Here is a 14802-nt window from a genome sequence, read left to right on the forward strand (position 1 = left end):
AGAAAGTGTGTGTGTGTGTGTGTGTGTGTGTGTGTGTGTGTGTGTGTGTGTGTCTTTTTTTCTTAATTAGGGTGCTGGATGGTAGAGAATTTTGTCAGTCAACTATGTACACACAGTCAATACTGTCTCTTAGTCGAGGGTAACTTTTTTATATAGTTGTAAAATTCCATTATATTCCATTGCCAAAGAAACGTTAAGAACTTTGTATAGCTGTATAAAAAGCAATTAATTTTTTAAAGAATAAACATTTAAAATCAGCAAAAAAGAATTACAAGATGGAGAAAAGTGTATATAATTATAGTAATCCAAATTTGTATGTAATTTGGTGTGACATATAATACACATAGAATATTACAAAATTAGAGCCACTTGTGGTTCACACTTATAGTCAGACCACTAACGATACTGAAGGAGAAAGACAGCAATCCATAGCTTGCCTGGGCTAAATGGTGAGTTCCAGACCAGTCTGGAACAGAGAACCCCCTCCTCAGAAAAAGGTTAAAACAAAACAAAACAAAAGAATAAATGAATTAACAACAGCAAATCAACTCTGATGCACTAAAACATGACTATGAGAATGAAAAAGCAGTGTTAGAAGTTCAGAGTTGTGATTCATAGAGAGTAACTCCCATTCCTGACCAACCCAGGGTGTGGACATAAGTGATGTTTGAGAGAAAAAATATATCGGAATGAGAAGTTCAAGGAAATAAGTGATGAGGATGTCAATCATCTACTACAAGGCACTTGTGCTATCTCAAGTAAATGCAAGTTTTAGGGAAGAAAAAGATAAACACAAGTCTATAAATAATTTGGATCATAATTTAGTCTTGGGTCCATAGTGACTACACTGAGGTAGTGAAGAAAGTAGATTTTACAAAAATGTGAACCTCAAAAAATCTAGCAATTTTATAAGGCCAGAAGAGTAGTGGTCCACGATGGCAAAGAGAACAATAACTAAATTCCTGGTTGTGGGGTGGCTGGAGTATGAGAAGCCCTCATTTGAAAGACCATGGTGAATTTTGTGTACTGAGTTAGAGCTATTTCAGTTAGTCAGGAAACCATATAGAACTATATAGGGAAACATAAAGAAAGGGTGTAGAGTAGTTTGCTAATCATGGGTGCCATTTCGGGGTCTACCAAATTGTAAAGAAATGAATTAATATTATAGAAATAATTTTGAATGTGTGTAAAACTTAAGTGGAGAGATAATTTTATATTTATTTTTAATTTTATTTTTTGTTTGCAAATTTCACACAGGCATAAAATGTGCTTAATAAAATCCACTCCCCCATTCTCTCCCCTCCAATCCCTCCTCTATACCCCAAACCACTTTTCCCTCCCAACTTCTTGTGCTGGGTTTGTAAACTCAGAGTCCACTTAGTGTTGCTGTATGCTTATGGTTGTGGGCCATCTACTCCTACATGGATAGCCAATTGCATGAAGAAAACTGGCCCCTCCCACAGCCAATCATCCATAGATCCTTAGATAAGAGTGGGACTCCATGAGATCCTCCCTCATCCATGCTAGCATTCTGAGTGATGCACTCTTGTGTAGGTCACATGCATGTAGTCACAGCTGCTGTGCGTTCACATATACAATGACATTGTCTTGCCTAACCAATACTGCTTCATGCAGACATCCACAGACAGTGGTTTTTACAGTCTTTCTGTCCCCTCTTCCATGATGTCCCCTGAGCTTCAGGAAACAGAGTGTGGTATAGATATAGAGCTATATTTATTATTGTAGGGTTAATGTTTGTACCACATAGTAAGTACAATGCTGACTTCAGAGTGTGTTAATGTTTTTTTTTCAGTAGAATTACTTTATACTTAAGATCATTATGATGTTGTCCTATAGAAACACTTAATCATAGCACAGCTTGTGGCTCTCATCAAATGAGCTGATTTTTACAGTGGGTGGCAGTTAATACAGTGACTCACAACTGTGGAGGCAAAGAATAAGTGATTCTGAAGTGCTCAGTCCTACATGAGACATCGATATCATTCCCTCACCCCAAGGTTCAGCAATAAAGGAAATGGGGAAAGAAAGATCATAAGAACCAAAGTTAAGAGAAAACTGATACAAAACACTGTCTTTTTGACATGAAGAGGCCATTACACTCTTGAATCCATAGCAGCTACTTTACCTGCACAAGGCATAGCCAAGCTCAAGCCAATCATCATCCTATCATGGATAAAGGAAGTGCTCGTGAGGCCCTACCCCTATCTAAGGAGTTATTGGCAATTGATGGCTGCTGGGGAAGGAAGAATCAGTTTTCTTCAAGGGTGTGGCCACTAATTGGTTGGGCATGATCCATTGAATGACACTGTACCCATAAACATATGGCCAGCACTAATTGGGCTCAGCAAGTTGTAGAAAAACAAAAATGGTATATAAAGGTGGGAAGGGTATGTGGTGGAAGAGACTAAAATAGGACATGAAAGTGGGAGGGGTATGTGGAGGGAGGAGACTAAAGGATGTGTATGATCAAAACACACTATATGAGTGTATGGAATTCTCAAGTAATAAATAAAACTATTTTAAAGTCCAATCACAAATTAATAAACATGTTTATATCTTATTTAAACGTACTTTAAGATAGAAAACATTAGTATATCTGTATATGTTTGTTTGTATAAATGTATGTGTGTGTGTACATTATGTATGCATATGTCCTGAAATAGCTCAAACTTACACCATTTGAGAAGTACTAACTACTCTTACTCAGTTTGGGTAGCATTGTTCTTTTGCTTCTATCCTAGTGTCATGTTGGCAACCCTGAACTCCTACTGCCCAGAGCAATATCCCAGAAAACAAGGACCACTCTTCACTTGTATCAGATTTGATCCCCATGGCCATGTTAAAGTCATTAGACTTGGTTTTCTACTTGCATATATTTTCATTTGGCAAAGTATTTTCCTCCTCCCTCCCTCCCTCCCTCCTTCCCTTCCTCCTTTTATATGCCCCCCCCATACCTCTTTCTTTTTTCTTTCTTCTTTCTCAGTACTAGGTATTCACTTAGGACCACTTGTGTACTAGGCAAGACTCAGCCCATTGAATTAAAAAGAAGGTTTTTAAGACATGATCTTACTGAATTGTTTAGGCAAGGCTGCATTCTTTATTCTCCTACATCAGCCTCTCAAGAGATAGGACTTTAGGCCTGGAGCACTAGGCCCGTTGACTAGTTATGTTATTATAAAAGTACAGTACAGAGGGGGAAACAATTACTAATAGGTGTTTCTACAATAAAGAAAATTCTACTATTTTGTGGGAGACAGATTCTCATTTTAAAAATAAGAACATCTGAGGGTTTATTTATTTGTCTGTCTGCCATGTTATATAGCATTTGTTGTCTCCATGCTATAGTGGCATGGAGTGGTCAAAGCATGTAACAGAACATATGTGGAGGTCAGAGGACAACTTTCAGAAGTTTGTTTCTTCTTCTATCATAGGTTATGGGGATCAAACTCAGCCTTAGTTCTATTTTGTAATTGTTTATTTTGGTAAAATAAAAGAAATTAAATCAAATAATTTAATTTAATAAATTAAGTAAAAAACAAATGTATTTAGACTTTTTTAGATCACTATAAATACAGAGTGGCTTACTAAAAAAACTATTTCTAGATTAAAAGAAGTCATAAATACTATGAAATCCATTTGAGTGAAGTTGAGAAAACCAGGAATCGATGAGTTGCTGGCTAGAATTAATTGCCCTTCAATGAATTAGAAGAACAATTATAGGGGTCTACTAGCACAGGAAGTGTTAGGCATTGTGGTTCATAATGTCATATACAAAAATAAGGTACATTTTCTTCACTCTACTCAAAAATGGTAAGAAGTAACAAATAAAAGTTCTATTTGTGTTTCCCAAAGACATTATCAGTAGGAGGAGCAGAGAAGGCATGCTAGTACCTTTTTTACCTTCTCTATGACATTTCCCTTCACTTTTCTTTGAACCAAAAAGCTAAGAAAGCCAGACCTAACAACATAAAATTGTATCAATTTATCATCTTGGTTGTCTGAATAGAGAATAGGATTGTGGGGTTTTGGGTCTACAGAAGAAAATCTTGAAAACCTTGAAATGGAGGTTTATGAGAATGTGGAAGCTCAAATGGTTTCATGATGAGTTTTCCCTAGACTTTTATTGACTTTGTTTTCCTAGTTTCTTTTCTTTTACGTCACTGTCATTTGTCCATTTACTGGTGGATTTCCTTTCCCTTTAGCCAACTGTAATATAGAGTTAACATTTTACAGAAATTTTAACAGAAATTTAAATTGTATGCCCCCAATGCTAGTACTAGTTCCTGGCATATAACGGTCCTTAACTAAATGCCAGATACTGAAGAAGAAAATTGATTAATTCTACTTATTTATTTTTATATATGTGTGTATGTGGGTGTGGTGTATGTGCATATGTGCACATGTATGTGTAGGTGCACATATGCAAAACAGAGGAGAGTATCATCATCTTTCACACTCTACCTTATTTCTTTGAGGTTAGGCCTCTTTTGGAACCCAGAACTCATAGGTTTTTTTGGTTGTTGTTTTTTTTTTTTTTCACAGAGCAAGGTCCAGAAATCCTTGTGTCTCTGTTGCTATCAGTGCTGAGGTTACAGGTATGCATTCACCTTGCCCACATTTTAAGTGGGTTTTAAGATCCATACTCTGGTTTTCACACACACATAAAAAGTACATGAGATATATCCCTGCCCTTGAACTGAGTTATATTTTTTGGTGTGCTGTTGGCATTTTGTGTGTGTTGGAAATTATTTAAATAAAAATAAAACCATAATAATTTATCATAATGTGTACTACTTCTACAAATACAATTAATTTTGATTTCTTTATTTTGTTTCTTAACAAACTAAACCTTAACTTGTGGATGTAAGGTGATCAGGTGAAGACATAATCTATTTGAAATAAATTTGTTGGAGAGGTTTCTGGTCTAGAAACCTAGTTGTTCTTAATTAAATTTCATTCATCAATATCCTGCTTTTCTAACCAAAAGGAGAGGACAACCCTAATCAGACATTTGTAATTCCTTCATTGTGAGTAGATTAAGAATGTGTGATGACACAAAGTATGTAAAAATGCAGAACAGATCAGACACAAAGGTAAAAAATAAAATATTTATGATTTACTTACTACAAACTTCTATATCTATAGTAATAAAAAATACTGTAATCATGGATTGTGTCATATTTCTCATACTCCTACATAAATTGTTCTTATATGTTTTTTATTTTCTTCCTTTAAAAAGCAAAGTATTTATCGATTTTTTAATTGAGCAGCTTTTGCATTTTTTAATTTCATAGGCTAATGTTACAAAGAATACAACAGTAAGTGTATGATTAATAAGGAGACGTTATTTTGGATAGTAAAAAGAGCTATAGGAGGAAACTCAAGGTAGGGAGAATATTAAAACATAGGTGATATGAAAAGGGAAAGTGGAATGAAGAGGTAAGAATAAAATTGGAACATTTAAATTTTGATTTATAAATTTGAGTTTCAGTTATACTGATCAACTTCAGAGTAGAGTCTAAAAAACTATGCTTTCCACAAAACATGGACATGTCATTTTTCATAAATCAACTTAGTGCATCATTTAGAATGAATACAAAGGGCATAACATCTTTTGAACTCATAGGTAGAGGTGAGAAATATTTCCTTCCTCATTCCTTAAACTTACCAGTGCACTTCAGGCTCTCTGTCTTCCCCCTAGATGTACATTATTATCTCAATCCTCATATTAAACTTTCCAATTCATATCCAGCACTAAACTGTAATTTAATCCAACAATAAAATCTCAATTCCTAAGTATAAAGTCATTAACAAGGTTTTCTGAAATAGAGAATATTAATATTACAATAGAGAAAAATAATTAACATGATTTCTAACTTCCATTTAGGAGCACAAATATGAAACAAACGCTTCATATATGAAATAAAACTCAACTTACTGATACATCACCACTGCAAGGAAGGCCAGCTTCTCCACCTCCACACTGCTCTGTGTCTGATCCCTGTCAAATGAATAGCATCCTGGATATTGTCGAAGATGTGTAAACTGGCTAAGTAAGGTTAAGAATACTTGAAGATTTAAAAGAAACTTGTTTAACAAGTTGGGACGGGTAAATGCTAACCAAGAGTATGGTTTGAGGTAAGGAAAAGAATCGCTTGATAAAGTCTGTGTTACAGGAAATAAATATTTCCTTGTTCTGGCTAATTGAGAAACAACGTCAAGTCCCAAATGTAAACTACTCCCTTGACTCGTGGGGAAGCTTTCTGTTTGTCTTTCAAGAAGCAGCCCTGTCTCTGTGAGTCAGTAATGTCTAGTCTCTGGCTCAGTCATTCATCGCTTTCAGAAGCACCTGAAACATAAGGTTTTCAGGAAGCATTTGATACTCTTGACAAGATTTTTCTTAGTGCAGTAGCATATACATTCATTATATCTTGCCCAGTATTCTCACATCTAGTCTAAAAAGAGATATCTTAAGAATGAAAAAACCTTGAGGTTTACTTTGAACCCACCACCATTGTAAGGTTCTCATCAACTGACTATATTTTTTTTCTGGGTCCAATAACTTTTAACTATATCAGCATCCACTTTCTTTGATACTGCCAGGTTCTCATTTCTTCTGCACTATTCTGTGTCTCCCAGTAACTATCTTTCCTACATATGTAAAATATCTCTTCTCTTTTCTTTGCTACAGTCCACTCACTGTCAGATCTCATTAGAGCCTGTCCACATGGATTTATGAACTCTGGAAGCCTGACCTTCCTCCAGGACAGTCATTCCTAGTCTCCCCAGCTCTGCCTAATCTAAAAAACCTTCCCCTCCTCATGTAAGCATCTAGAGTTAGTTTTGTATGCTTTCAGATTTCTAGGCTCACTCTGGTAACAAAGCTCAGAAGGTTAAAACTGTGATGTCTTTCATTGGGCTAAGCAGCCCCTATATGAGCACCAAGGCATTCAATATTCATCGACCCATTCTTTTCAGCCAGTAGCATTCAACACTGCTATTTATATTCTATTCCTTCTTTCATTTTGGAAAAATTCAATCTTCAATTGTTTGACTAAGAGTGTCCTCTACAGGCTCTACAGGCTCATATGTTTGAATGCTTGGTCCTCATTTGGTGAAACCTATTTAGGAAGGGTCAGGAGATACAGTCTTTTGGAGGAGGTGTACTTAGAGGGAAACTTAGAGGTTTCAAAAGCTCACACCATTCCAGTTCTCTCTCTCTCTCTCTCTCTCTCTCTCTCTCTCTCTCTCTCTCTCTCTGTGGTTGTTGTCTCAACATGTGAGCTCTGAGATTTTTTTATTAGTTCAAATTAGGAGCAAGCTTGCTTCACATTTCAATCACTTCTCCCTCCCCCCAGACCCCGCCAGCCCCACCCCCTCTGCTCCCCAATGAGGGTAAGTCCCCCCACAGGGACTCCCCAAAGTCCACCACATCATCCTGGGCTGGGCCTAGGCCCTCCCCCATGTGTCCAGGCCAAAAGAGCATCCCTTCATGTGGGATGGGCTCTCAAAGTCCCTTCTTACACCAGGGAAAAATACTGATCCACTATCAGGGGCCCCATAGAGTGCCGAGGCCTCCTCATTGACATCCACGTTCAGAGGTCTGAATCAGTCCTGTGCTGGCCTCCCAGCAGTCTGGTGTCCATGTGCTTTCCACTTGTTCGAGCTCTCAGATATTGCTCCAGCACCATGCCTGTTTGCCTATGCCTGTTTGCCTACTGCCATGCTCCCTGCCATGATGATAATGAGCTAACCCTCTGAAATGGTAAGTATTCACCCAATAAATTCTTTCTTTTATAAGTTTCCTTGGTCATGGTGTCTTTTCATAGTAGTGGAAGAAAAACTAAATCACTATAATAAACTGGAACACAAATTAGTCATGAACATAGAGGCAAATGTTCAAACTTTTGGAGACATAAAAATTTCAGAATATTATCAATTTTATATTGCTGTGTAACAAGTTATATAAACTTAATTGTTAAAATAATTAGTAAATGAACATAGAGGCAAATGTTCAAACCATCTGAGACACACAAAATTCAGAATGTTATCAACTTTATATTACTGTGTAACAAGTTATAAAAAACATAATTGTTAAAATAATAATTGTTTATCACATTCTTTTATTCTACAGACCAGGATCTAGATGAGCTCAACTTTGCTTTAGAAGCAGTATAATTCTAAATAGGTTTACTTCTAACATATTGCACTGTGTCCAAAGTAAAACACTTCTGATCACACTAACAAAATTGTATTATTTTAAATATAAACATTTAAAAATTTTTTCTCTGTTGTTCTGACTTCTGTCTGTAAGAGTAGAGCCATTGAGTTCTGTTATTTCTGCTTTCAGGCTAAGGGTTTGTTAGATTGTTTAGGATACAAGCTAAAGACCAATTATGATAATGATAGGAAATTTATACCATTGACAGAAAATCCCATCGGGTTGCATGGATGGAAGTGTAGTCTTCAGCAGGCAAATCTACTGTGATATTGTGGCAACTTTGAGAGATTTAATGAATTAGAAATTCAGATTCATAGACTATATTAGAGATTAGACATTAAGGTTATTTAGATTTACAAGTTCAAAGAATTGAAGGTAGTAGTGGGTCATCCCCTTTTTACTGAAATTAACCACAGTGAAGCAGTTTGGTGATGAAGTCTGCTCTGACTTTGGTGACCAATATCTCACAAATGGCAGAACTGCTAAAGAAAAGTTGCAAGAAAGGAGGCAAGGCAATTGTGGATTAGAATCGTGAGCCTTAAACACATTTTTATATATTTGTATGTAGCAAAGATTGTTGTAAAACTATATAAGTATATGGAAACTCCCAGTCCAAAGTTTGACAGAATTACAGTCGGTAAGATAGAACCAATGATTTGAGAGAGGTCAAATTATATGAAGTATTAGAAAATAAGACAAAACCACTTGTGCATATGTGCATATTCTCTCTCTCTCTCTCTCTCTCTCTCTCATTCACACACACACATGCACACGAGCACACATTTTTGCACACATGCAAACATCCATATGCATGTACACCCACACACATGAGCATACATACACCACACATATGTATATATACATGGTGTATATAAGGTGTGGAACATGGTGTGGATTTAGCTTTCCTCACATTTATTTTTGCAAGGAGAAGCAGTGATTTGCAATGGTTGCTAAGGCTACAATGACCCGGGTTCTCTAATTTGCATGGCTCAAATTTTAGCAATGGAGGTAAGACTGGGATGGACTCTGTTCTACGGCGTATGGCTCATTCTACAAACTTGTGTATATCTATTTAGTCTTAGTATCAACATTCAAAAAACAGTTTGATGTAGAGAATGTGTTATGCTTCCCTCAGCTTCAAAAGTTATGACCTTACCAATTTCAATAATTTCTTAGAAGTTTATCTTCATTTCCATATATATTATTGCTATCAAATAATTCATTAGAAGTTTATTCAGTTGAAAGGGTAGATACACTTTTATTGCTTTTAGTTTTAGTAAATCATGAAGACATCAGAACCATGCTTGACTATTACCACAACTTTTGGTTCAGTCTTTCTCAATCATAATAGTTAACAATTTAGTTAGAACCCCAAGTTTCATTAAGATTATTTTTGTGGGGGTTATTACATTTTCTGTACATTTAATCGATTTGTTCTCTTTTTAAAACCTATCAGGCTCTTGTTTGTTCAATTAAAAACATACTAAAATTATTACAGTGTCAATACATAGGAGGCAAGGCCATTTACTTGTGTGTTGCTAACTATTTTTATGTTTGCCAAATAAGCAAAGCAATAATAACTCAACACTGCAAAGAGCAAACATATCTTTATAATCATAATGCTTTTTCTATATCATCTATATTGATGTCTTCTAACAATAATATACTTTACATTTTTGAGATTTTAACGTTTTCCAACTTTTAAACTTTATTATTTATCAAGAGTGCCTCACAGTGATGCCATGAGGTAGACAGCTTAGTAACCCATGTGTCAGATGGAAAACATGAAGTGTAAGATCACTTGACTTCTATGACATTCAACCAATAAGCCAAATACCAAACTTGAAATAAGACATACAAACACTGTTATAAAAAATACACTTTCTATTTTTTAGAATTCATATGGCTTTTTATATTCATTCCTCTTATTTGTGTTATCATTGAACTCAGTCTAACTAAACATGGAAATATTTAAATCAGTATACATAGTTTCACATACACTTATATGCAAAAATTCATCACAGTCTTATGACATAAATAAAATTACATACAATGAATCCATTGTTATAGAATTGACAAAAGAAAGAATGAGGGTTTTTTTGGTAGACAAATTTGCTTTCATGTATCTACCACAAGAGGAGTTTGTATTAAATTAAAGGAAAAATCCAGCATCAATCAAGCCCATGCTTAAGCTTTTACTCTGCATTTTCTAATGTTGTCACTAACCCTCAGCTTATAAGGCTTGACTTCCAGCACTTGTAGCTCATTGAGATGTAAGTTAGAGCAGCTCAAAGGCTTTGAAAGTTGTGTTTATTTTGGCTATATATGCTGCATATAAACACAGTTACATGTAAAGTAAACCACAAACAAAACTTTTAGCCATTAAAGGATGGCTATGCCCCAGTTTCTGTCTGCTAAAGTCAAAGTAGCAGATGCAGGCCTCACATTTGAGAGCTGGTAATGAATACAGATGCATGCCTGTAGATCTAAGCATGGCAGTCATCATCCTATGATTGCCTGTCTACTGCAGACACAGTTCAAAATAAACCCAAGAAACAACATAAAAACGATTTTGAAAATCTGATACTTCATCTGCTTTTTTTTAAACAATGTAATTTAAAGTATTTTGAAATCATTTACATTTCTTTGAAGAAGTAGGGGCATTTGAAAATATAAATAGTGTGTTTTTAAAATTCCAAAGAACATTAATATTGATAGTAGCTTATTCATCCAGAGAACTTCCTGTGTGCAGTTGCTATTGCAAATACTTCACTTGTATTAATACATGTAATCTTCAAAAAAGCCAATGAGGTAGTATTTTAGTCACACTATACAGATGAAAGAGCTAATTAATAGAGAGGTATTGGGTCATTTGCATAAAATCATATACTTTGCATATGGCAGAGAGACAAAGTTCATGATACTAGCTGAATCACTAACTCTGTGCCCACCACTAGGCTTTGACTGTAGCTAAGCCCCTTTGTTAGGGAATTCACTTAGTATTATTTAGTGCTCAGTATATAAACACTATCCTAACTGTTTGCACAATACTCTTGTCATCTGACATTTTGAAAGACATATGACTTGACAATGAGTGATGATTTACAAAAGCATTGGTAAGCATATGCTCAGGTTGATAATTCCAAATAAGTATTTGGATAACACACTCCATCAAAAGTTTAGTGTTCCCTGCTACTAAATGCTTTTAAGCCAATTATGTTTCCTTTTATCCTTCTAAAGCATTAGAAAAATTCTTATCATGGTTTTATTTTTCTCTTTTCTGGGCTAATTATGATTGATATGTGGCTGGCAAGATACTGCTAACAAGTAAGCCAGAAATGCTTCTTTATGATGCAAAATGCTTCCTGAAGCTCATGCTTGAGGGCGTTTTATGGTGTTATGGCAAGTTCATATGCATTTAAATAATGGCAGCTCCTGTGGTTGAGGATAATGCTCTGCTCGGTTAGATGCAAACCCCAGTTAGTGTTCAAATTTTACTGCAGGTTCCACATTCCTTCATTCTCGCAATTGAATGTCCAGTCATGAGTTCTAGAATGCCAGTGTCTTGAATCCCTAGGGAAGATGCTAACTGATGTTTTCAAGATGAATCCTGGAGCTCTATGAATCATATGAGGTAAAGTTGTAGCAGCCTGTCAGCTCCTGTGTCCTGAGGGAAGCCATTTGTAAGTGTTTGTCATATTGAGGAGTCACCCTTATGAGTGAGGAATTCATGCTGCCTGTCATTAGCCGTGTCTTCCTTCTTCTTGGTAGAGAGTTTATGTACACAAAAGCTACTTCATGATATTAAGTTGGTCTAAGTCTGATGAGTTCTTTGATATCTGGCAGAAGCACTGATTTGATCCCCATGACTCTAAGTAATAATGTACAATCTGCAATCATCCTGCTCCATGGGCCATGACTATAACTCATGACTCTATGTGATAATATACAGTCTGCAAGCATCCTGCTCTGTGTGCTGTGACTATAGTCATGACTCTAAGCGATAATATACAATCTGCAGGTGTTCCACTCTGTGTGCCATAGCTATAACTCACAAGAGTGCACTTTAGATGCCGGTCTTGGAGGTTATCCAGTCTCGATATTTAGTCACTCTTGTGTAGACTCCAGGCTTGTTTGGAAGAGCACATGATTGCCCCCAACTTACAATGCCCACGATGTACCAGATATCCCGATTGTCATAGACCAGAGGTCCCCCAGAATCTCCCTGGAATAGAAACAAATGCCCCAATTCAAGATCATAATAATCATCTCTTTTCCACAGACCTTGTTCTCAAAAGAGAAAAAGAAGAAGAAAAAAGAAATTAATAATGGAAGTCAAGCATGGTTGTGCACTCTTAAAACCTCAGAACTTGGGTGGTGGAGAAAATAGGATCAATTGTTCAAGGTCATCCTCAGCTACATAGTAAATTTGAGGTCAACATGTACTACTCTATGATTCTCTGTCTCAATCTCCCATTCCTGTCCCCCACCAAAAAAGAGAAAGGAAAACGAATAATGAAGCATAAAGTAATTGTGTGGATAGTTGATTTTCATTTCTTAATGTATAAATGGGGAAAATTATATAGTGCTATAAATATCTGGCTACACTGAAAAATAATAATATAATAAATACAAACAATAAAATAATAAAACACTGTACTAATAATGCTTTACTTTGGGTTTGTACACATTAAACACTAGGACAGTTGTTCTATTTGTATGTGCTAATCTCAGAAATAGCTAATAGGAACTTCCTTCTGAAGGATTGACTTCAACTTTCAACTTACCTTACATGCATCTACTTTTCCTTCCATGAATCCAGCGCACAGCATCCCTGGAGTTATCAGGCCATCATACACTTCCTTTCTGTTACAAACATCAGTGCCTATGGTTTCCACCCTGGCTTGCCGGAGCTTATTTTGTGTTGGTCCTATTACATACACACAGATAAACAAACAAAGAAATAATGTGCTTTTAAAATATGATTGTAACTCTGCTATAGGTTAAAGGTGGCCTGGATACTCTAAGGAGCCAAAGCACAAACAATTTTAGGAATATTGGTTTCTGTGAAATCGCATTTACTCTATCTTTAGTGTCTACATGAAAGAATCAAACATACAAGCCTCAGAACTGTATCATATTAGTGATTCTTTCAAGACATTCTTTAAAACTACATACAGATAGTATACGTATACAAAATTTTCATGAGCACACAATCTGCAGTCTTCACTGCATGCTCTAAGATATCAACCACACTGATCTAGTCCAAGTTGTATGATAAATAAATTCAGTGTTTTTTTCCCCAGCTAATATTAAAGTAGAAACCAGGACACAGTGCAGAGAAGCATTCTCCTTGGTGTCACTTTGTAGTGTGTTGCTTAAGGCGTTTCATAACATGGGAAGTAAAATGGATGACCAACTTGTACCAGCTATCTGACAGCGGAATGGTTATTAAGGCTAGGGATGGAGGATGCTGCATGGTTGAATACTGATGGGAAGGAGCTTGGGGTTTTGGTGAACTATGGAAGAATTAACATGAGTTAGAAGTGAAAATAAATTCATAAGAACCTCTTAAAAGCCAAGAAAAACTTCATAACAGAATTCTACTTTCAAAGAGCTAGGCTAGGTGTCCTAGTATGTGTTCGTCTCCTACTTCCTTCAGTGTACTTTTTGGGGGGCATGGAGTTCAAGACAGGAGTTTTGTCTGTGTAGCCCTGGCTGTTCTGGAACTCAATCTGTAGATCAGGCTGCCTTCAAACTCAGATCTGCCTGCTGCTACTTCCGAGTGCTGGGATTATAGGCATGCATATCTATGAATGGGTTCTTCAGTAGACTCTTCATTGGATATTAAATGTGTCATTTCTATGTTAAGTATTTGAAATACCTCTGTGTATAGCAATTAGTACTTAGAATTCTTAAGGTTTGATTTTCAATTTATGAAATTCTTAGACTTGATATCTAAAAATTTCTGAAGAGGGGATAAAGGGAAAATAAAGAAAAGATACCAAGAACGGGATTTAAAATATATGCTGATCAAAAGGATTTATATCAAGGAAGTATACAATTTGTTTTAGCTACTTCTGTATTTATCCTTTATTACAATCTCTAACTTACTCTGTTCTTCATTTCTCTACTAGTCTCTGTCCTTTCTTACTACTTTTTCAATTGTTAACTCTGAGACAAGGTTATTTCTTTTACTTTCCAACCAATCTACTGTTCCCCATTCCACCAAGGGCTACACACACAAGGGCTTTGCCATCATCATCATCATCATCATCATTTGCCTGAATGTATGTGTGTTTTGTAGTACATGTGTGTGAGTATGTGTTTGTATGTGTGCACATACGAATATGGGTGCAAATGTGTATCTATATATGTGCATTTGGAGGTTAGGGGTTGGTGGTCAGTGTTTTCTTCCATCACTGTTAGCCGATCCTTTGAGACTATGAGTTTTAGGTTCTTTCACTGAACAATGGATTCATCGAATACAGGTGTGAGCCACACAGTTGGCTTCACATGGGTGCTGAGGATCCTAACCCATCTTTGCATAACACTTTTCA

General features: G+C 36.0%; 1 protein-coding gene across 2 annotated transcripts in view; it reads right to left on the reverse strand.

The window, feature by feature from the left end:
* Nucleotides 1–9356: 9356 nt before the first annotated feature.
* Tmprss11f (transmembrane serine protease 11F) overlaps nt 9357–14802 on the reverse strand; it is a 79401-nt gene continuing 73955 nt past the window's right edge. For both annotated transcript variants that reach the window (XM_027390987.2, XM_027390988.2), the window contains exons 10-11: nt 13030–13172; nt 9357–12467 (exon numbers count right to left, since the gene is read on the reverse strand). In XM_027390987.2, the coding sequence (XP_027246788.1) occupies nt 12309–12467; nt 13030–13172 (302 nt within the window). In that variant the 3' untranslated portion in view covers nt 9357–12308. The remainder of the gene's footprint in view (nt 12468–13029; nt 13173–14802) is intronic.

This window comes from Cricetulus griseus (assembly GCF_003668045.3).
Source record: "Cricetulus griseus strain 17A/GY chromosome 1 unlocalized genomic scaffold, alternate assembly CriGri-PICRH-1.0 chr1_1, whole genome shotgun sequence".
NCBI lineage: Eukaryota > Metazoa > Chordata > Mammalia > Rodentia > Cricetidae > Cricetulus > Cricetulus griseus.